General features: G+C 42.4%; 1 protein-coding gene across 2 annotated transcripts in view; it reads right to left on the reverse strand.

Moving 5' to 3' along the window:
• The window catches only part of ARHGAP22 (Rho GTPase activating protein 22), a 117102-nt gene that overhangs the window by 31244 nt on the left and 63172 nt on the right, over positions 1 to 22686 (reverse strand). Inside the window, exon 4 of one of the 2 annotated variants that reach the window (XM_058029195.1) lies at positions 4187 to 4363. In XM_058029195.1, coding sequence (XP_057885178.1) covers positions 4187 to 4363 — 177 coding nt within the window. The remainder of the gene's footprint in view (positions 1 to 4186; positions 4364 to 22686) is intronic. The other variant, XM_058029196.1, reaches the window with a different exon arrangement.

Here is a 22686-nt window from a genome sequence, read left to right on the forward strand (position 1 = left end):
TTCCTCCTGAATAAAAAAAAAATTATTCATGAAGCTCTGGCAACACAATTACTTTGTCACAAGGTAAAGCTCTTCATATTTGCCTAAGGGGAAACACATCCCTTCCAACTGCTTCATCTCCCCTCCATCACAAGTAACTGATGAAAGCTTGGGATGAAGAGGAGGAGAAATTAGGATAAAGTAATGGAGAAAGAAAGGGGCTGAGACATGCATTTCTGGCAGAGAAGCAAGGAACTGCTCATGGCAAGACAGAATATGTAAACAAAAGAAAACAAACATAAACATAAATCAAGATTAACACAGAATGATTCTGTCCCCATGCTGTGCTGAGCTGTGAGAGAATTATGCCACCTGGCATTCAACTCAGGCACCAAAAAGTTTAGGTTTTGTCTCTCATGGCCAGAAATTCAGTCCTAGACAAACTCTGCTTTACAGCTGATGTAAGACAGAAATGAGGAAGGCACATGGAAAGGAACTTCTCTGCAGTGGCTGTACCTCCTCAGACTGGAAGTGCAGTCCCACTACACTTGTACAGACCAAGACCTCCTCTCTCCCCCAGATACATCAAAAACTTCCAATCCAGCTTGGGAGAGCAAGAGCAGGGTCATTCTCACCCAAGGCTATGGCCACAAACCCTTTGATTTAGCACTGTGGCACTGCTGCCTGCACTTCACATTAATGAGCACTCACTGAACAGCACGACTGGAGAACACAGAGGAACTCTCCAGATAAGCTTTTAGTGGTACAAACATGGAGCAAAATTAATCACAGAGGTATGAAGGATCATAAAAACCAGTTTGAATCATCCTCTGTCAGAATGTGCTCCAAAACTCACTTTCTCAAGTCACTGTGATAAACTTCTTTCTTAACGACAATCAAAATGTATGGAGTACTCTCAAATCTCAGTTTACACAATCTTCTGCTCTAAATGAGATGTACTAGACCCAGGAATTCAGGAGCCTGAAACTCAAGGAAACTTGTTAGAAATTATTTTCCCTATAAACAAGACAGCTCTTCTTCAAAAGACTTAGGAACTCAACAATTTTATTTTAAGGCCACATTTGAAGAGTATTTCAAAGAACACATTCCATACAGCTTTTAAACCTGACTGTGTCTTCAATCAGTAATTTGTGAACCTCAGCTGCTTTGGGCAGTTTTCTGTTTTATTTTAAGAAGCCTTTGCTGTTCACCTTTAAGCACAGTTCATAAGCACTCATCAACATAAGAAGGTACCCTCAACCCTTTTTTATTTATGTTTCTTCAATACATCAGCAAAGATTAAAGTGTGGTTAAGCCACTCCTTTTATCTTGGCATAATTCATTTTTACACCATATCAACCTTCTCCAGGGCTGGATATTTACATATTAACAATAAAGCCTGCTTTTTAACTCCTCCCTTTAGCTTAATATATTAAAAAGTGTTGATAGATAAGACTTAGCTTTCAAATAGTGGTGATGGCACAGCAGAGTTCAAATTATTCCATTAAAACAGAGACAGCTATGTTTATTCTCCTCCCAGATTTGAGTTAAGCTGGAATTTCACTCAGAGAAACTGTCCTGCTCTGATTATGATGGAGAAGTAAGTAAGTTTGATCATTTCCCCAAATTGGCTAAAAAACATTTGGGAACAACAGTTTGAATATCTTTACTGTTTCCCAGTCACTGGCATTCCCACGCATTCTTTCTGAAATGCAAAGAAACTGAGGATGCAGCTCCTCAGTGGTTTCTTTAAGCCAATTTACGTGTGGGTTGCAGGTAGAATGAAGCAGCCTGCCCCTCTCCACACCATCGTGTATCCCCAGTGGAATTACTGGTGCTGCAGCTTCACTGTTGGAAAGGCCAAGGAATCAGTCTACCTACAAACTCATCCTCCCCACCATTTAATTCCTGCCAGGTCGTTTCCTATGGCACAACTCACAGCACCAGTGCCAGCAGAAGGCAGCGTGGTGGGACACAGCTGCTGGGGGGCAGGAGACCCCTCCCGACAGGAGCTGGTGCTTGGCCAGCTCAGAGAAGTGGCCACAACGAAAGGATCTGCTCTTGCGGCTTGGACTGCAAAGCAGGCACGGTCAAGCTAGCTTCAGGCTAAGTATTAGAGTGTTAGGGCAGAGAGCTCAGGCCAGACTGACTGCCCAGCATGTACCCATGTCCTTGGCCAGTATTTATCCATAGACAGAGAAAAAACATTGATACACAATTGCAATTCTTTCCAACTCTGCAAACTCCAGTGTTTCCCTTCTACAGTGCTTAAGCTGGCTCTCACCAACAGCCAGAGCAGCCTTTACTGACTTTGATCACTGAACCACATCTAGTCTGCAGGATGTGAAAATAGCAACAAACAGAAGCTCCTGTATTTCCCCCTGCACTAATCTCCCCTGTGCTGCCTGGCTTCCACATTCTCATTATTTAATATTTTTTGATGCCTCATAAAGCTCCAGTTCCTGGAATCAATGTGAGAGTATGTGCTTCATTTAAAGAAAAGACCAAAATATTATTTGACTGCTTTGCAAAGAAATTCAAATGTAAAGAAAATTAGCCAATTAATCAGGACAATACTAGTCCCATAAGGAAACAAACAAAAAAAAACCCCAGGAAATCCATCACTACCTTTATGCCATTTTCATGCTTCATAAAATATTATGATTTTTAATTATTTATTATTTTAATACTTGAAGATATTTGTTTTGAAACTACTTCAAGAGACGGACAAAACAGAAGCAAAACAGAAGGCCAAATTTGCACTGATACCAGCAGTGCTGACAATATCATGCCCTAAAGATGGCTATTGCTAGAGAGTGCACCCTTTGTCATTACTGAATTTCTCCTTTTTCCTCAGAGTATCTCTTGAATGCACATTGCAAAGTTATAAAATACACACCATAACATCAACTACAAACAGCTCCAGAAATACCAGCTCTGAGAGTCTGAGACTTGTGATGGAGGATCTGCACTGACCTCAGTCTAAAAGACCCTTCCGTGTGGACTGGAATTCAGAAGGGAAGCAGAAGAAGCACATCCTCATGTTTGAGGAGAAACTCTGGTAGCACAGTTTTCTACTAGCAAAGAGGGCTTTTTCTGCCCACAGCACAACAGCATCACACGTAACTTCAGATCAGACACAAGCCAACTTTTGTACCTACATCTTCTCTGCTAAGTGAAAAAAGGACCTTGGAAAGAACTGCATCAGTATCAGTAGAGATCGTATCTCCTCCAGACAAACCAAGTGCTGCTACCAGAGAACCCAAATTTCAAGAGTCACTTGAAAAAAAAAAAAAAAAAACAAACCCCCAAACCCAGGACAAAAGTTATTAACAAACACTGGGTCTTAGTACATCAAGGTCACTTTTTCCCCCCTAGATCCAGGAAAAGTAGTAACTTCATTTCAGCAGGAGTAATTGTATTACCTAACCCTTATCTGTCACTTTTTTATCTGTACCTCTCACAAGAGGCTGACAGGACTGTCTGCACATGATATCACTCTTTGTATGCACTCTATCAGCAGTACCCAAGTCACTTCAAAGCAGTGTCCAGTACCAGGCCAGCAGCAGCTGTCACCAACACCAAACCCAGAAAAAGACATCTGTGAGTCCTTGTTCTATGCAAAACCAGGAAAACAACTCCTACCTAGTCTACTGACTTGAGAATTCGAAGATTGTGGTAGAATATCAACAATGAAAATCTGGATGTTTTGTTCATTTTAACTACAGGGGTTGTCAACAGCTGTATTACCCTACAGGTGTTCACTCAGCCTGACCCTCTTCTTCCTCAGGCTACATCCCAGTGAAGCCAGTGGAAGCTTTGCCTTCTCAGCTGGGCCCTATATTAATTTAATTAAAGTTTTGCTGTTTCTGGCTGTATGGATGGTCAAGATGGGCATCTGCCTTACGGAAGAAAATTGAGATAACAGGACAGAATTCTTCATTCCCATAAGGTCCGCTGAATATTTTGCTGTAAAGAATTGAATACTGACAGTAGTATGTTTGTTACTACCACCCCTTTCTGAGATAGTTATACACTGTGGATGTGCACTCCCCTTTCATTCCTGTCCATCCCCTACAAAAAAAAAAATTAAAAAATCAACCCCATCCCTTGCTTCAAAACACTTCAGACAATCAGGAGCTTATCTAGACATCTCAATGATTTTACAGTGTAACACATATCCTAGTATCACAAGAATATGCTTTACCTTGAGGCAAATGTTTTAATTTATGTGCATGTGAGCTATTTGCAATACCTCCACCAAATGGAGCCCATATAACCCGTCGGATGGCTTTCACCCAATCTTCCATTTCATTCTGGGAATTAGCCATGAGCAGGAAAGCCTCATGATTGGCAGGCATCTTTTCCCGGTCCCCTGCACCACCTGAAAGACAGAACACAAATCTCTTTTTGCATCCTGTTTAAAAGAGAGCAACCAAAGTTTAACACCGCCAAAAATCTCAGTCAAAATAATTAAATTACTACTTTAATTGAGCAAGTTTACAGACAATTCCTGCAGATGTGCTGTGGCACCCACAGAGCACAGGTTGACAGAAGATCAAAGCAGAAGTGCAAAACATGCATTTCCAGTGTGGGAAACCTGGAGATGTTGTATCTACTGTGTCAGCAATAAGAAAAGTAAAAGCACAGGCCGTAAGACTCTATAGGAAAATTAAGAAATTAATTCCACATACCTGTGCTGAGGTATTGAGAGATTTTTATCCAAAAGAGGGACCAAGTGGAGTGTAAAATATTTTAAAATGCTTCAAATGTAGAAGTCACAAGATCATCCACTTTCCCCAAGTCTCTGGGATATTTATAGTCTCAATACAGAGAAAGAAACCCATTCTGACTTTGGATCCAATTTAGAAGAAAGTTAAGAGCTGGGGATATGATTCTGACTCTTCCACTTGATGTAAGAATTTTAGGAGCTATTAATGTTGGTGTGCAGAAAAGCACTGACCAGAATATCAAATTCACTCAAGCTGTCACAAAAACCTGTCCCTTGTGGATACTTCAATACTCGAAACATTTTGACCTTGCTTTTCCTGTTTCATTTTTAGGTCAGCACTCACTCCAACAATTTAAATCTTCCCCTCACCCTTCATTTTATGTTCCAGAGCTGGATACAACCTAGTGAGTGCCACATAAACACATAAAAGCCTTATTAGACGAGCCTCTGTATGAAAAGGCTGCTGATCCTGTCCAACTCAGCAGCTGCATCCCCAGCAGCCCGGAGCTTCCCCATCACCATGGAAACTGCCTTTGGCTGTGCTGTGCAGATAACATCTGAGCCGTGTGTCACTGCCATTTCCACGCTTTCATGGCTCTCAGCACCTCCTGGCAGGCTGAGGCTGCCAGCCTGTGCTGAGCAGCTGAGATTGCCTGCCCCTGGAATTCAGAGATAAGGGCAGAATGACGGTATGCTGTGGTTTCTGCAGAGCTGATTTAGCATACACAGAACATGTGCTTCTTAAATCCTCGCTAATCTGGGGAAAGAAGCAAGCTGGGAGCTGCCTGCAAGCCAAGGAAGTACTTTTTCTTGCTATTAATTGTTTTCTTGCCTTGACACACTCGTGGAACATTTATTGATTTGCAAAGCAGAAGTGGTAAAATGAGATGCTTTGGGAAGTATTTTGTGGTTCTCCGAGAAGCAATTCACTAAACTGGGAAACTGAGGCAGTCTTTCAGTAAAGAGGAGAAACGGCAGCCACCAGGGACTAGCTGTGCAGCTTAAGAAACAAAAGCCATGATGCTTTTTCCCCACATGTGCCCAAATCCTCTTGGACAGTCTCCCGTTTTTTGATTTACTGAATTATTCATATTCCTTAAGGTATATGAGAGCACAGCTCTCTAGCTCAAGGCTAGGTGCAGGCATCTGAACAGATCAATGTCCCCCCATCATCCTCTGCAGGGATGACATGCTTCATCCTCTGCATACAAAACTGCCTGTGCAGGGAACCGCAGCCTGTGGAATTCCTGTCACTGCTAAATCTTTTTTACCAGCATACTCAGCCTCATGGTGAATGCAGAGGTTGTGAAGTCGAATTCTTGCACCTTGCCCAGCTGACCTGCTGACACACCCTTTCCCATAATCAAATGTTTCATAGGAGATACAATTGAAAGGGGCTTTCCACAGCCCTCAATACACATCAGAAATGGGTTTCAGGATGTGGCACATAGGTGGCCTGAACTCAAGTTAGGCCACCATTCCTCAAAGGAATGAAACAGCCTCAAAAAGACATTTACTGTATGGGTCCCACCCACCACCAGCAAATGACTGAGTTTGGTCAAGACTAAAATACATCTTGTTCTTAAGTTTAAAGGGATCAGCTGAGATCTTCCCCACCCAAGCCATGAAGGACAACAAGAGACCAGAAGCTTGCTTAGAATTGATCAAAAACTGTAATTTCAGTGGAATTAGCTGCACTAACCCGTATACAAAGATTGCTATAAGAAGCACAATATGCAGAGGATGATGATTTACTGGACTTCTGCAAAACTTCCCCTTCCCCTAAGATGCTACTTTGGACCAGCCACCTGCTTTCCAAACCTTCAGAGACAGTTTTCATGCAAGCATTTAGGGGAAAAAATATAAAAACATTTATACTTCTATTTGTGTCTGCAAATAGCAAAAACTGGATGGGAAAAACAGATTTCTGTACACACCAGACCTGAGATTCTGCCAAAGACTACATATAGTTCCTCCATGTTTGGCTTTCCCCACTGTAACTTGAAATAGGAGCAAGGCCATGACCCCACAATCTGCCTGTGGGAGAGTCAGTAGTGCTAGACATGTAAGTACAAGCAAATGAAAGCAACTCCACACATGAAGGCCAGTTTGGAAAAAAGAAATAAGCACTTCGGAATTGCTTATGTTAGCATAATGTGACTATCCAGTGGCAGAGCATGGAGACCCACCTGTAAACATTTTTCTTTTTAGCAACATTTTACTCATATTTCTTTGTACACTTGGCTGGTTACTTCCACCACATCTTTGAGGCATCAAGCAGAAAAATTAGGGGTTTTTAAAGGCAGAGTTCAGACACATATCTCTCTACATTGTTGTGACATTCAACAGCTTTTCAGCATTGGTAGTCACAAGAATGAGAAACAGTCAATTTGAACACCTAGAACTTCTTAAAAACAACAACAACAAAAAACAAACAAACAAACAAACAAAAAAAACCCTACCTAACAACTTCCACAAACAAACAACCCAAGGAAACAATGTCACAAGAAACTTCATTGAAGTCTAGAATTTTACCTGAAATTTACAGATTATTTCTTTTATGGGCTCAGACACAAAGCAGGATCCTATCATGGATTTCAGGTTTGAATTGGAAACACAACACTCCATCAATTCAAACACACTAGACTTTAGGGACTGTCTTAGAAAACAATTTCAAAGCTTCCTGCCCAGAAACCCTTGGAGACAGAATTTTAGTTTTGCCTCTCACAGCAGGATGAAGTTCACATTCAGCTACTGAATTCAGCTCTTCTCTGCCACTAAGGGAGCTCCATCCCTTTCTCACTCATCTTTAATCAAGCTCCCATATGAACAGGACTGGCCCTCAGAGACAAACCCTGAGTAGCTCAGGATTGCCATGGGCAGACATTCCAGTCCTTTTGCTCAAAGCTACTTTAATCTCCAGACTAAAGACAAAATAAAACTGTCTGCAAACACAAACAGAGTGCAAGTGTGTCAAAAGATGTGGCAGGAACAGGGGGCTTAACTCTGGGGATGAAGAGTCCACTGCTTTAGCATTAGCCTATGACCAGGGGACCCTGTATTCATCTGCCTGCTGCAGCCTTGCTGTGAATGCTGGACAGGATGCACTGGATCCCATCCTTATCCACAAAGCAAGTTGGCAGCTTGTTTTTCCACTCATCCAGTGTACAGAAACCAAACAGCCTGAAGAGTGGGAAAGGTGACGGCAGCCCTGTCAGCATACACAGCGCATGTAAGAGCCTAGAAGGATTAAGAGACTTGTTTGGTTGTGCTCCCCATCAAAAGGGCTGCAGGTCCCAGCTGACTTGAATGCTTTGCTGCCCCTGTCCCAAGGTACCTTTGCCAAAGTGCTTTACCCACCCTGGTAGGTACCTTTGCCTGGGGGAGCAGTTTAGCTCCAGGCCCCAGCTGCAGTGCACAAATGCTCTCTCCTCTCCAGGACCAGACTAACTCAAGCTAGCAGAACTGCTGTCCTCTGCCTCCACTCATGGTTCCTTCATTTCATGTGGCCTGGGAGCCATGACCTGCCAATGGCAGCAGCCACCTCAGAGTAATGTCTGCCTCCCAATCCTTAGATGTGATCCTCCTTTCAGCTTTCCCCCCATGCCCCACAAAAGGGAAGGTCAAGTCCAAAAACACTGAGACTAAATCTTGCTAAAGGTGAGATGGGGTGCTGCAACAGCAGTAGGGGTCACCATCTACTCTTCAAGGCCCTGTTTACTGAAAATTCTTTTTTTGACCATCCTTAGACACGTAAGCATTCACTGGAACATGCAGAACAAAAGGTACCATTTTCTTACACTTGTCCTGCCCTATATTCCTGTTCAAAGAACTGCAACAGACAGGCTGCATCTCTGCCTTCATACAGCCCTTTCCAATGAGGAAAAGCTTGAATTTTTTTGTTTGCCTTGAACCTCATTCACTCAAGCTTAACCTTCTTAAGATCACTTGTGAAGCCAAGCCTTAGATCCCTTTTGTCCATATGGAAAAGAAATTCAGAGGGAACAGGACTGGACTTCTGCATGGGGGATGAGACTGCCCCATTGCATGTAAAAGGAGGAACTTTCATATTCTCAAGCAAAGCTGTTGTTGAGTTCTGAAGTTGGCATCTTCTTTCTTTGCTTCGGCAACTTCTCTTACTTGTACCTCCTCCCTCTGGTTTGCCTTTCACCCATTTCTTACATCATTCCTCTTACTGATGTGCTTGTGTATTGTCCTTACATGAGAAGTTACCCACTGCAGTAGCTTGTGTAGGTGTACACACTGCCCTGTTTGTGTTTGCAGTGTTTGTTGGCTGGTTGCAGGGCTTTGTTGGGTGGTTGCAGTGTTTGTTGGGTGGTTGCAGTGTTTGTTGGCTGGTTGCAGTGCTTGTTGGCTGGTTGCAGTGCTTGTTGGCTGGTTGCAGTGCTTGTTGGGTGGTTGCAGTGTTTGTTGGGTGGTTGCAGTGTTTGTTGGGTGGTTGCAGTGTTTGTTGGCTGGTTGCAGTGTTTGTTGGCTGGTTGCAGTGTTTGTTGGGTGGTTGCAGTGCTTGTTGGCTGGTTGCAGTGTTTGTTGGCTGGTTGCAGTGCTTGTTGGCTGGTTGCAGTCTTTGTTGGGTGGTTGCAGTGCTTGTTGGCTGGTTGCAGCGTCTGTTGGGTGGTTGCAGGGCTTTGGTGCGGACAGCAGCGCTGTCAGCAGCGGTTCCAGCAGGGTCTGAGCAGCAGCTCCGGGCGGGATGGGGAGGGTGCCTGGTGGGAACACGGCCCAGCTGCCGTGTCTGCCCTCAGAGCTGCAGCAGGTAGTGACAGGAAGCCTCTGGCTGCAGACAAGCAGCAACAAAGCTCTTGACAAATGGTCAAAAACCAGCACTCACTGCCAAAAAGAACAACTGCCATGATTCATCTTCCCTGACCTGGTCTTTGTGATTGACTTTAAGGTGAGTATCAGAATTCGGGGCTCAAAGATCACCCTGATAATGAAAGAAGGTGAAAAATCAGGAGATGAATTCTGTCAAGAATGATGGCAGCTCTCTGAGGGAGTCTTTCTTTGCACAGCAGGGAAAAAAACCCAAAGAAAACCAATCTTGATCTTTGGATCAAGAGACTAAAGAAATATCAATGAGCAAGCAAAAGTTCATTAAGAATGCTTTGAATAGACACTTGAAACCTAATTTCATTTCTTCAGTCTTCTTACCTTTGATTCCAGGTAATGTTGAACCTCTACCCTGAGCACTTTCTACCCCAACCAAAGGTTTCCATGAGGCTGAATGCTGGAGATAGAGCCTGTCTATTACAGCTGAATCCTGGGCTAACCTGCCACCAGCATCAGTTTAAACTTCTCTGCTGTTTTTTTTTTTTTTCTGAATTATTATTTAATAAAAGGAGAAATTTTCTGTGAATATGAAACTCATCTGGAAATGGTCCATTTAGGCTGCCTGAGAACAGAAAAAACAGCAAGCAAAATTTGAAGTAGACAAGGAGTAAGATAAAAACCAAGGAAAACTGGGGGTTTCCCAGGAGGGGTATGATTTGTGAGGAATTAAACAGTACAGTAAACAGTGATGTGTGTTTGCCATGATATTTTTTTTTTGTATCTGTCCATCTATCCCCACCCACCCATCTATTTATATACGGAATATATGAGTTGGAAGCTGATTTGGAGCTGATGCATGATGGTATTGTAAAAGGCTTACAAAACTAAGAAAAAACAAGGCACAAGAATTTAGTATCATGTGGAGTGCAAATGAAAGAAACAAGCTTTGGATCAAAATACATTCACTGTGTCACAGTTCCAATGGACAACATAATCACATTTTTTTCTAAAGAAACAGACACCTTTGTAGGTGAAAGGTGCTTCATTTCCACAGTTGTGAAGGAGCTTAGAGGGATTTTGGCATTCAACATTCATTTGGTTGTGTCAATGAGAAAAAGGAAATCTTAAATACCCTTTATTGTAATGAGGAAGTTCAGCTCAAACTGACACAATTCACATTTTCGTAGGGCAGGACTTACAAGCATGCACTAAAATCTCATTGACTTCTCAGTCAAATATTAAATTTATAATTTCCTTAAGCACTTTTTATTTCACCAAGTTCCTTGGTAGCTCCAAGCAGAATTTGATCAAATTTTCCAAGTCAAAATCACTGCAGAGGATTTTGATGAGTCTGTAAATGGTTTTTTGATACCATATTTTAGACCTCATCCCAGAGAATAAAGTAAAAGCCTGCAAACATTCTAAAGCCACTGCCATCTATTAAGCAATCCAAAAGCCCTGTGATCTCTTCTCCCCTCCCATGCCTTCTGTGGTTTCAGAAGCCATTAAACTGCTTTAAAAATGCACCAACAAAGAGATGAGACCTCAGAGCTGTGGTTTCTTATGCAAAAACATCTGACAAGATTTAACATGAACTGAGTCACTAATGAAGTTTCTCTGTACTGGTTCATGGCCTACAGAAACCCCATATAAACCTAAGGGTAGTGATCTGTGTCAGTTGTCAGTTTCAAGTGTAGGATTACTGAAACTATATGAAAGAAATGAGATTAAACTAAATCTTTGACCTGTTATACATAAAACCTGTGTCTGGTTAGCTTGACTCTCCTGCCTGCAGATGTCTTTCTTGATAATGCATGTGACCTTATAACTCTAGACTTTTATCTATTAATTAAAGTGAAGAACTGCTTAAGACTACCAACCACTTCAAATAAAGCAATGCTTGGAAATAAACAGAGCCCATATTCCAGGTAGGCCAAATGCTAGCAAAGTGATGTCACACTCCAGGAACCACAGCAAGCAGGAAAAAAATGATGCAAGGTAAGAGGAAGAGAGAAAAATAACTTCAAGCACTCTTCAAGAAAAAGTAAGTAGAATTGCACACAAGCTTCACCTTGAACTTCTGCTTGTAAAACCTGCTTACATGAGTTCAGTGCTGTGTAATGAGTCTAATTGAGCTGATTTTTCCTTAATGTTCTTTATCTGCCCTTGTCTGAACTTCTCAAAGTTTCAATAAAAAAGGCACAGTCATTCTTAAGTTATATTTCTGGCATTAAAAACATATTTATGGTACAAGTACACCCATGCTCTCACATCTCCCTGTTTCCAGTTATTTGCAATTTTAGACAAGAGAGTACCACTGCACTGCCTGGGATGTGCTGCTCACTGTGGACACAAGGTACAGCTCAGGGGCTGAAGGGACTCACAGTGGAGGAAAGGCCACTTCTACTGCAGCAGCCCAATATTTAGAGTTCAGATGAGCCCAGCATAACATGCAGCTAAGCACATTTTTTTTCAAGGACACAGCATCTCCCTCATACCAGCACAGCCCAGGCACCAATCCCTCCCCCTTCTGCCCACTACTACTTTGCTCCATGAAAGGAACAGACATGAACAATGGTCACACTGCCTCCCCAAATACAGGGTTTCAGGAGCTTGTGAAATGTGGCCCCAAAGCCATACAGTATCCCTATAAACAACCTGTATTTTAACTGCTCTGTTATCAGCTTCTACCAGCTAGCAGCAAGAGATGAAAACTTTGCAATATGGTCACAGCTAGTTTAGGAGGCCAGCAAGGAGGATTGCAAAGGGGAGTCAATCAGCAATAATTAACATGAGCAACAACTACTACACCAGCAGTTCCTAGGAGCTGCATGACACCACCTTTGTGATGATTTGCGTGTTTCATCCCAAGTGAGAATTCCAGAGTACCAATATTCTAATCACATCCAAAGATGCCTCAGGAGTTAGAATGCTTTAAATTCTTCTGGCTCTTGACTCAAATAATGATTCCTGATAGGAGGTTGCTGTGGAGATTGAGCATGTTCAATTCAAAGTCTGCATCATATCAGAGGCCTCTTAGGTGGAGCTCTCACTGTGCAAGGGCACTTTCACTGCCTCTTACAGCATACCTATTGACAAAGCAGACAAATTTAGGGTATAGGGCTGCCTCCGCCAATGCTAATACTGCTTTCCTTGCCAGAGCTCCCAATGGAAAAGAATCTGAAAGTGTTGGGAGCCTGGGCATAGTCGCAGTTCATCTTCTTCCATTCACACACAGTTGTGCTTCAGAACTCACAAATCTTTCCTTCAGAATCTGTCTGACATGTCACCAGCTCTCAGGGAGCTGTTCACTTCATCATCTGTCCATGTTAGAATGACAAAATATTGGAATTAAATACCAATATCAAAAAACGTCTACCCCTCTCTACAGGTGTGCTGGCGGGGCAAGGGAGAACAAAGTAATTTCATCCCCTCATGGAAGAAGACCTGGTGATGGCAAGGGGGAGCAAGACTTTTTTTTTTCCCCAGCACATTCTACTGAGAGCCTCATACCAACAGCAGGCTGCTTTCCCTTACCCTCCTTTCTTCCATTCCAGAAAACAAACCCTCACTGCCTTTCCTCAGCAAATTTCAGACCCAGAGGGTTACAATGAGCCCAGACCTTTATGGTGATGGTGTGGAACTGCCTGGACTATGTGCCTACAGTTATTTTGCTGACCTCTGATTTGAAATGAGAGGGAATGAATTACTTCTCAGGCCAGCAGAAGCCACACACTCACAAGGAGGCAATTCAGGCCACCTGGCAGGAGCTGTGTCTGTCACTACAAGGCAGGAGGCATCTAAATTAAGTCAACTTAATTTGAGGGTACAAAAAAGAAACTACAAATATATGTATGAAAGACTAAGAAAATAGTAGCACAGTGCAAAACAGGCCATATGGTTCCACATGGTTCTCCAAAGCAGCAAGTGCTCAACACTTCTGAAGAATGTATCAAATCATGTATTCCAACTGTGGTTATGTTTACATGCTATTATAAGGGAGGAAATTCCTTCCTGACCAAAGATGATGATACTTCACGCTTTGAAAAATCTGAATGAAAATGACTGGATAATTTTTATGCATTACCATGCAACCACAAGTAATTTTCTAATTCTCATAAATTCCTTCAAATCTTTGACACCAAAACCAAAAGTTGACAAAAATTTTATGTTCTGACAAGAAATTACTTACTATAACATCAGAATAGTTAATTCTTATGTATTTTTTAAATAATTTCATATTGGAGAGATAATATCCAACTTCTGCACCCTTTCTGAACTATTATGCTCACATTTGCCAGGTCTGCTCCATGACAGGAATGAAGTGGGTCATGCCTTCTGAATGCATCTCTCTACAATCACCTTCTCCCGCCACCTTGCCCCTCATATGCCTATTTTTTCTTTCTCCTGCACTTAATCCACCATGAAACCAAAGACATCCTCACTGTATTTTTAAAAGACTACAAGTCTCCCATCTTAGCCAATGCTCTGAGCCTTGAGCTAAGGAGAATGGAAAAGAAGCCATCCACTGGTAAAGCCTAGGCTGCAGATGCCAGAGCTTCTAGCTGGGCCTGTCAGGACTCTGATTCTCTGTAGACTGAATACAGAGTACGGCAGAAATTCAAGCCAACCAATTACAAACATTATTATCTTCTTTAGTAAAGTAACTGAAGCTTTACAAGCACAGTTTTGGCAGCAGCAAATTAATGGACTATCATTAAGGACTCAACAGTTGCACACTTTGTTTTTACAAAAAACGAAGCTATTTGTCACATTAACACAGAAAAAGGACTGAAATGCCAAAGCATATATACTGTAGGCCTTTGGCAAAACGTTGACAAGTTTGAGGAAACCCTTGCCAATGCTAATGATGAGACAATGCAGATGGAAGTTCTGCTGATCCACATACAAACTTAGGAGCTCAGGGATATTCTGATCAAGTCTGCAGCCTTGTTACAGTTTGCACAGACTAACAGTTTTACAGCAGCCTCCTCCTGTATCTGGCTAAGTACTGAGTGACCAATAAACTTTCTAAGCATGACTGTAGCACGCAGCATTCTTCACTGTCACAACAACCTCCTTGGGAAAACGTGGGAAGTACACACTTGTCACTCAGAACACAACTCTGGATGGCTAAAGGACTCCAGGCTGGGCAGTGAAAAAAGCTGGGCCCCTTTATTAACAAGGGAAAATAAAAGAATTTCCACAAAGGAGTACAGAAAGGAAGCAAATGCTCAGCAGACATTACAACTTACAGGAACCTGCCGCAAAAGTCCTGAAGGCCAACACAGGTATGTACAGCAACCAAGTATAATAAAGCAACTTCTTCCTGATGTGAGAGCATATTTGCTGCATGGATGACCACACTGGGCAGCCAAACTCTGTAACTACGCCCCAGTCATCCCCAGAGCAAGAAACATTGCACATGCAGTTTACCTATGGCCATTTCAAGACCCACATACTCCGGGGAAACCCAGCCATCAATGCATTTTATGATGTTCAAATACAGAAGCTGAAGTTCTTATTCCAAAGAACCAAAAAGCCTTACTCAATGCTTGTTGTGATATACTACTTAAATGGAAATGCCAGCATTGCTATTTGAGCAGATTCTACCAGGGGTATGAACAACATAAATTAAATCTAATTACACAGATTTAGGCCACAGAGAACTAGAACTTGCATGAGACCAGCAGAATATCGCTCTCACTATTTGGAATGCCCTCTATAGGCAATAAATTTGTTTATTTTTATGCTTATAGAAGCAGAAAGCCCATTTTGAAAATGCTGACAAATGTTGGGCTGCTGCACAGATTCACTGAACCTGGCTGGTCCACTAAGAAAAATGCAAGGAGGAAACAGGGCACACGTATCTGCCTTGTGAGCCTCCTCTCTCTCCTCCCCTGCTCCTTTCTCCAGGGCACAGAACTGTATGCAGCCATTGCAGGCAGAATGTGTTATAAGAATTTGTCTTTGTAGTCAAAGGCAGAATAACAGCCAGAAAGCAGGATCTGCTCAGCCAATGACAGGACACGTATTAAAAATCCTTCCAGCTTCCGTTTCAAAACAAAGAAATCTTGATAAGCCTGAAGGCAGCAGCTGCTGCCAGCAGCATGCAGCCGGCCTTACCTTGGGGACACCTGCTGAGCTGCCGCCTCTTTAATATTACATTAAAACAGCAGCTTTGCAAATAATGAATTATGGATCTAGAGTGAGCTGTGGAACACAGGGGGCTGGGAGGACATGGTTCAGAAATCGAAGAACCATTTGGGTTAATGGTCTGCAAGGCTGGGAAAAAAAATTACTGATGGCTTCATGATTTGTCAGAGCCCCAGTCAGGCTACAGAAGGAATGAGGGGACCAGAGCAAGGGCTCCCTACTCTTCCCTTCTACATTTTTTTAATTAAGAGCAATCAGATGAGTTTGAAAGTCCCTAAAAGGGGGTATAAATCTAAAACACAGGGAAAAATAAAAGGGCTATAAGCTTGTATGGCTTGTGACCACAGCCAGTTTCAGTGTTCTAGCATTAAAGACACAGAAGGTTCCAATGTATCAGGTTCTTTATTTAAATGGTTCATACTGTGAAAGCAGAAACCCAAGACAGCAGCAAACTTGTCTTCAAAGCCTGGTCTCTGCCTTTTACCTCTAGTGAAAACTCAGTCCATGGTCTCTGAAGCAAATCTGCAAGCACTTGTCAAACACACACAGCTTCTCCAACCTTCCAGAGAGGTTTTAATTCTCTTGTTTAATTTAAGATCACCAGTTAGGTGATTCGGATGCCTAATTGTGAAAGCACTACATGCTTGTAATGATCATAATGAAGGGGCATTTTCTAAATGCACAGTCCAGCACTTGTAAGCCTCAAATGCTCCTGTTTGTAGATATTCTACTCCTGTCTATGAGTCTAAATATGAGGAAGGCTGGTTCTCAGGAAGCCAACAGTAGAAAGAACTCTTTATACCATACTCCTTATCCTAAGATGAACTTCATCTAGTCCAGTTCTGTTACTGTTCTGTCCAATTAAAAACATCCAACACAGCTTGGATGGCCTTTTTCAAATATGGAATAGTCACACAACAGTAACTGCAAACCAATCATAAGTATATGAAAGCAAAAGTGATGTTTTCAGTGTATGCTTTAGCTATTAACAAATAAATTCAAGTAGCTAAAAAAATATTCTCAATTGCTGGAATATGCTTTTCACATAGAATTAAATATAAGTGTTCTGGGAGAACAGGGACAGAGACTGAAACTACTTTCCCAGGTTATACTGTGCATCTGTGAGAAAGATGCCTTGTCTGTATTTAACAAAAAACAAAACAAAAAAAAAGCTTAGAATGCCACAATGACAAAATCCTACATACCAGTGCAGAACTGAGATAGAGAGACAATCAATGATTTCCAGTATGACACTGGCGATCAGCTAGCAGAGTCAGAATGAAAAACACAGCCACCACATCCAGGCACCCAGATTAATCAGACATGGATTCTCACAAAGCAAGGAATACTGTTTAGAGGGTTGGTTGTGTGGAACTGCAAAGGCAGGGCCAGCCCTAGAAAGCAGAGAGCATAGAATGAAAGGAAAAGAGCTGAACAGCATGAAGCTTGTTCTCCCAGCACAGGACAGGAGAGGAAAGGAGGCCATTCTCTCACCAAAGCAGCGCTCTCATAAAGGGAAAGTCACATAGGAAATTAGGAGTGTACTGCGTCTCATAAAGCTGCTCCTTCGCTCAGCAGCTCCAGAGGTTGCCTGGCACCTCCTCTCTCTGGAGAGCTTTGACTGGTGAGCTGGAGTCACTGCTCTTCCACAGAGTGCATGTGGGTCACTGAGAGCGGCACAGCGCTGGCCAGCTCTGCCTCTAGAGCACTACCATCCCTGGCAGCACTGGCCCCTCTGGCTGCTGAATGCCAGAGCCCTGCGGAGACAGTGGCCCAGATCCCACAGAAGCCTAGATACTGATGGGATAAAGCCCCAGTTCCACTCAGATTTCAGTACTGATGAGGGAGATTGGCACCAGAGCCACATGGCTTTGCGAGTCATTTACTGAACAACAGGCATGACTCTGCGGTGTCCTGCCAGCTCCTTTCCTATCTCCCAGCCCATGGAGTCCAGCACACCATTTCCTGAGGGCTCCAACAACTCAAAACAGTCAAGTGTACAGTCAGGATCCAGACTGTTTGTGGACTCATCCTCTACACCCAAGCACCTTGCTTTGATCTCAGATACCACCTCAGGGTATCACCATCGCATGCTTGCACCTTGCTGCATACCAAGCCTATGGAATGAATTCATTTGCAGGGATTTTTAAGACTGATTTCTGGTCAAGGAAACAGTCCTAGTAAATAACACATCAGTTCAAGAAGTAAGAATTATCCAGGCCTTTTTCTGCCTCATCATGAGTGAGGCTTTTGTTCTACTTGCTGAACTGGAGCATCTACCAGGTAAGTGCAATAAAGGGTTTGATAAAATACAAAGGGTTAGGATCACATTGCTTGGGCTTCAGAGTTGAAAGGAAAATCACATACCACCACAATTTCCAGGTCCATCTAATGATGGATCTATCTAAGTTCCTTTTTTCTCTCTGCTAACCCTGCTATAACAAACTGGAGATATATGGTTGGGCTAACTGCATAGGGTATTAAAAAAAAAGGCAAAATCACAGTGGCCCCTTTTCAACATGACTGCCATAGATGCAGAGCATCCTTATTTCCAGTCCTCTACCTTATTCCCCTCAAATCATAGTGTTGTATGGAGTGAATGCTTCCTTTTGCCAGGACAGCCTTTCTCAACTTTCATAATGAGTATAAAACCATCCACCCTGTGAGCACACCAGCAGAGGAAAGAATCAGGCATAGACAAACTGAAACAGAAGAGGTAACAGAGCTCAGGCTCTAATCCTGCCATTAGCCCCACCAGCCTTGGAGGTCCCCAGAGACAGAACCTTTAAGAACACTGAAAGCAAAGCTGAAAGTCTTGTAGGCCGACATCATGCAAAAATGCCCTAACTGTCAGCCATCAAATATCCTGAGGTTGCTGGGCACGGGCTGCTCTTCTCAGGCAGCAGCCAGCTGCCCCCCTCGCTCCCAGGAGTGGCAGCCACATCACTTGTCTGCTGCACATGGCATTTTCCCTGGCAGTTCCATTTGCTGAACACAAAGGGTGAGCCCACAACATTAAAGCACACTCCCCTCCTTTGAAGTTTAAGTTGTTTGGCTTGCCTGGCTACAAACTAAAACTGCACCTTAATCATCCAGCTTTGAAGTCCTATAAATCTACAGCTGCAGAAAAGTAAGGACCACTTGGCAATAAAACATTCATTATTAAATTCTTTTGAATTAAAGTGGAAAAGGCTTTCCTGAAGCTGAAACTTTCTTTTTTGCCCACTAGAAATGAAGACATAAGTGCAAAATTGACAATGACTTGCCAGATCAGAGGCCAATATGACTATATGACATTTTATAGCTCAGTTTTGAATAGTATTGAGCCAGTGCTCAGGAAATGGCCAAAGAAAACAAAAAAAAAATATTGGAAAAAGACATGAGAAAATGGAAGGTTTTGACAACAGGCTGCAGAGGTTAATAAATAGTTTCATTGTTTTGATGCCTTAAATAAGGTGTGTGTGTGGATGTAACTGATAGGAGTTTGATTGAGGTTAAAGTGATAATAGGGAAAAATAAAGGAATTTTAGAGTCCAGAATCTGTCATTGCTGCATGTGTAACAGAGGGCATGAGTAGGGTAAGGCTGTGTGACCAAATGAGACCTACAGGAATTCTCCACAGGCCCAACAGCCTGCATAGCAAGGGATATACAGCAAGAGAGAACACTACTCTGCCTTGGGTGTTTCCTTTCAGGCATGTCTGGAAACTCTTGCAGCTTCCACAAAAACAAGTAGAGAATTAATTCAAAACACAGTGTGGCCTGGCCTGGAATACTAGTGAGGAGATAAAATGGTGCATTGTGAGAATAAATCTCACTTGGAAAGAAACAGGCTTCAGCTACAACCTGGTATAAAAGAGCTAAGCCACAAAATCCTACACTTCCTGGGATTTCAGGCTTTGGAGAATCAGCTTCCAGTTCCCATCTCTGCTGACCACTTCTTGTATTAATCTAGGCCAGTTCCCTCTCAAGGCTGAACCAGGAGCATTTACCTGGGAGTTTTGTTTCCCATTTGGCCATGAACTTGTCCATAGCCCAGCTTCTGTCCCTAGACCATCTGAACCTTTGGCAAAAATACCACAGATTATACACTAATCTCACTCCTCCTGATGGTTTGCTCCTTCCCTGTTCAGAGACACAGAGAACAGCAAGGTCAGAACCACTGGAGCCTGTGGCTGCTACAGTTTTTATGCAACCACATTTTGATGCTATGCCTAGGGCACTCTAATCATTTAGCGCCTTTGAACAACCACATTTACTTACCGGGAAGGATGTCCTTACTCAGATGACAGTAAAACCCTCTGCAAATGAAGTGCTTTCTGAAAGGGAGTTAAAGGGGATTGCCTTAAGTAACTGGATGGAAAGTGGCTCAAAAGCTGTCAGGAGTCCAGCTTCTTCAAAGCAAGATAGTGACACACTGACACTGAACAGCTCATGGAGAAGCTCAGCTACCTCAGCATTTCCCACTCAGACACACACTGATTTAGCACTGCCCTTCCCACACTGTCCTGGAAGCAAGAAGAGAAAAGGTAGCACAGAGCAGAGAGGGCACCAGAAGGAATCAGGAGTCCCTGCCCTGCCAGCGAGCCTGATTCAGGAGATGTTCTGGACAGTTTGGTGGATTTTGCAGATCACATAGCTTTTGGCAGAAACAGGCTCCGAGAGGGAACACCCTCAGTTCAGTTGGCTGACAGTTTTCCTGTTGGTAGTGACTCACTGAGAGTGCAACTGGCAGCTGCTTCCTGAGCATCCCTCAGTCATCTCTCAAAGCCTTACCTGTCCTGGCTGCACCGCCAGCCCCTCCCTGCAATGCACACACAGGCAGGGCAGGCACCTTTCCCCAGCCCCTGCCTAGAAACACATTGCTACTGTGGCCCATACCAGAAGGGAACGAAGCCCTGGACAGCTGGGTGCTCTCAGGACATCAACAAAAATCATCCTATGCCACCTTGCAAAGTGGCATTTATATGTACACATGTATGACAAAACTCCAAAAACTAATTTGTCACAATCAAATTAATAATCCAGTTATAGTACTTTTTAAAAGAAGTTTTACTGAGATGATTCTGTCCTTAGGAATTTCTGAATTATTCTGTAAATTTGTGTACATGTGTACACATTTCGCTCAACAAAATACCAAATAGTTGGAACCACCATCTACAGGTCAGCTTAACTAAATTATCACATCTCAACTGCTACATTCTTGTACAATCCTATTTTAAAATAGCAACCCAGAAGAAAACAAAAAACTAATGCAAATTTGTTTTCTTTAACTTTTTTCCAAAACATTTTCCTCATCTGTACACCAGTGATGAAAACCTATACAATTCCCATTTGCATGTATCCCTTAGAAAAAATTAATATGCAAACAAGGAATTCGAGAAATGCACTTATTAAGTAAACACCAACATTCATAAATGCCATGTAATATATATAAAATTATCCAGGTGAGTAAGTCAGAATCCTCAGATCCTGTGGAACTAATGCATGTCCCAGACACACGAAATCACTGCCATTTGTTTTTATGCAAACCCTGCTTCTGGACTGCTGGCTAAACAACAATTGTCACAATGAAGACACATGCAAAGAGAAGAAAATAATTTACAATCAATGTGTGTATTGGGACATTACTACACTGTCAATTTCTACAATGCTAGAGACAGATTGCTCTCATGAAGAGTTTTGTATGCACCTGGAGAAAAATCAGTATTTCCTGAATAAGCCCACACAGCAATTCACAAAGTGAATCTCATAACAGCAAGCTGAAAAATCTCAGTGGAGTCATGCACTCAGGTACCCCTACAGAGGAGAGATGCTAAGACGAAATGTGCTGTTCCTTCACTAACTATCATTTATTTTATTATTTCAGTGTAGATTGAAAATAAAATGTTCCTTCTGCACAAAAGAGACAAAAAATAGTGGACCATTACTCAGCTGCCTACCCAAACTTATCTGTAAAAGCAAACATACATATTCTTTGTTGCTGTTTTGTTCTGCATCAGGGATTCCAACCCCATGCAAAACACATGCTCCATGTTTAAAGAGTTAAACATCCTCTCGCTTAGTCGGCTTTTCTGAATGTAAAATGCAAGATAATAACATACACTGTATCTTGAACCACAACTGCACGCAGCCTAACAAAACCCCCAGTGCTAAACGACAGGCAGCATGAATAGATCCATTCCCACTGCTTGTTAATTCAAAATAAATCCTTTACTGTGATTTAAAGCAAAACAGACAACACTAAACACATCAAAAATATCATGACTTACCCTTTCGGAGACACTTGCTTTTCTTAAGATATTTGGCAGTAAAAAACGGCATGGCTGCAACACTGAGGTTTCAGCCAAAGCTGACCTTTTATTATCAAGTGCTAAGAGCAAAATGAACGGACCAAAGAGAGAAAGCAAATTATTATACCAGATCTTTGAAATGCTCAGAGATGAGCAAAGGGAATTCAGAGTGGGATAAAGTATGTCAAGTTGCACGGTGGGGATTGCAGATATCTTTCTGCTCATTAGCACTGCTGTTCGAGTTATTTAAAGTGTGCTCGGGGGAAATGAGGACAATTTCCATGACAATATGTACAGTATCATATAAGGAGGAAGCATTTTTTTCAGTCAGAACTTCTGCATTACTCAGCTGCTACAGACACATTTGTTGAAAAGAAAAAAAAAACCCAACAGGTTTGGATAACATAAAAAACCTGATTCTATTAACCAGTCCTTGTCCTGAGTAGAAAATGTAGCACTATAAATCTCCTGTCATGTCTCTGGGTTATCTCTTCATTTCCTCCTTAGGCACTTCTGGCTATCTCCTTATTTCCACTTAGGCACAAGAAAATTTGCTTCATGATGTTTTGATTCCAGACACTCATACCACTACCCCATGCCTCAGTTTCCCTGCTTTTCAAATGGGGCAACAGTGTGGCAGTGCTTTTATTTAAACAAAAAAAAATCTTTGAGACTCTTGGGCAGTGGGTAATAAGAGAAGAACCAGGGCTTAGCCCCATTGCTTTGTCCTGTATGA

This window comes from Melospiza georgiana, chromosome 8 (genome assembly GCF_028018845.1).
Source record: "Melospiza georgiana isolate bMelGeo1 chromosome 8, bMelGeo1.pri, whole genome shotgun sequence".
Classification (NCBI taxonomy): domain Eukaryota; kingdom Metazoa; phylum Chordata; class Aves; order Passeriformes; family Passerellidae; genus Melospiza; species Melospiza georgiana.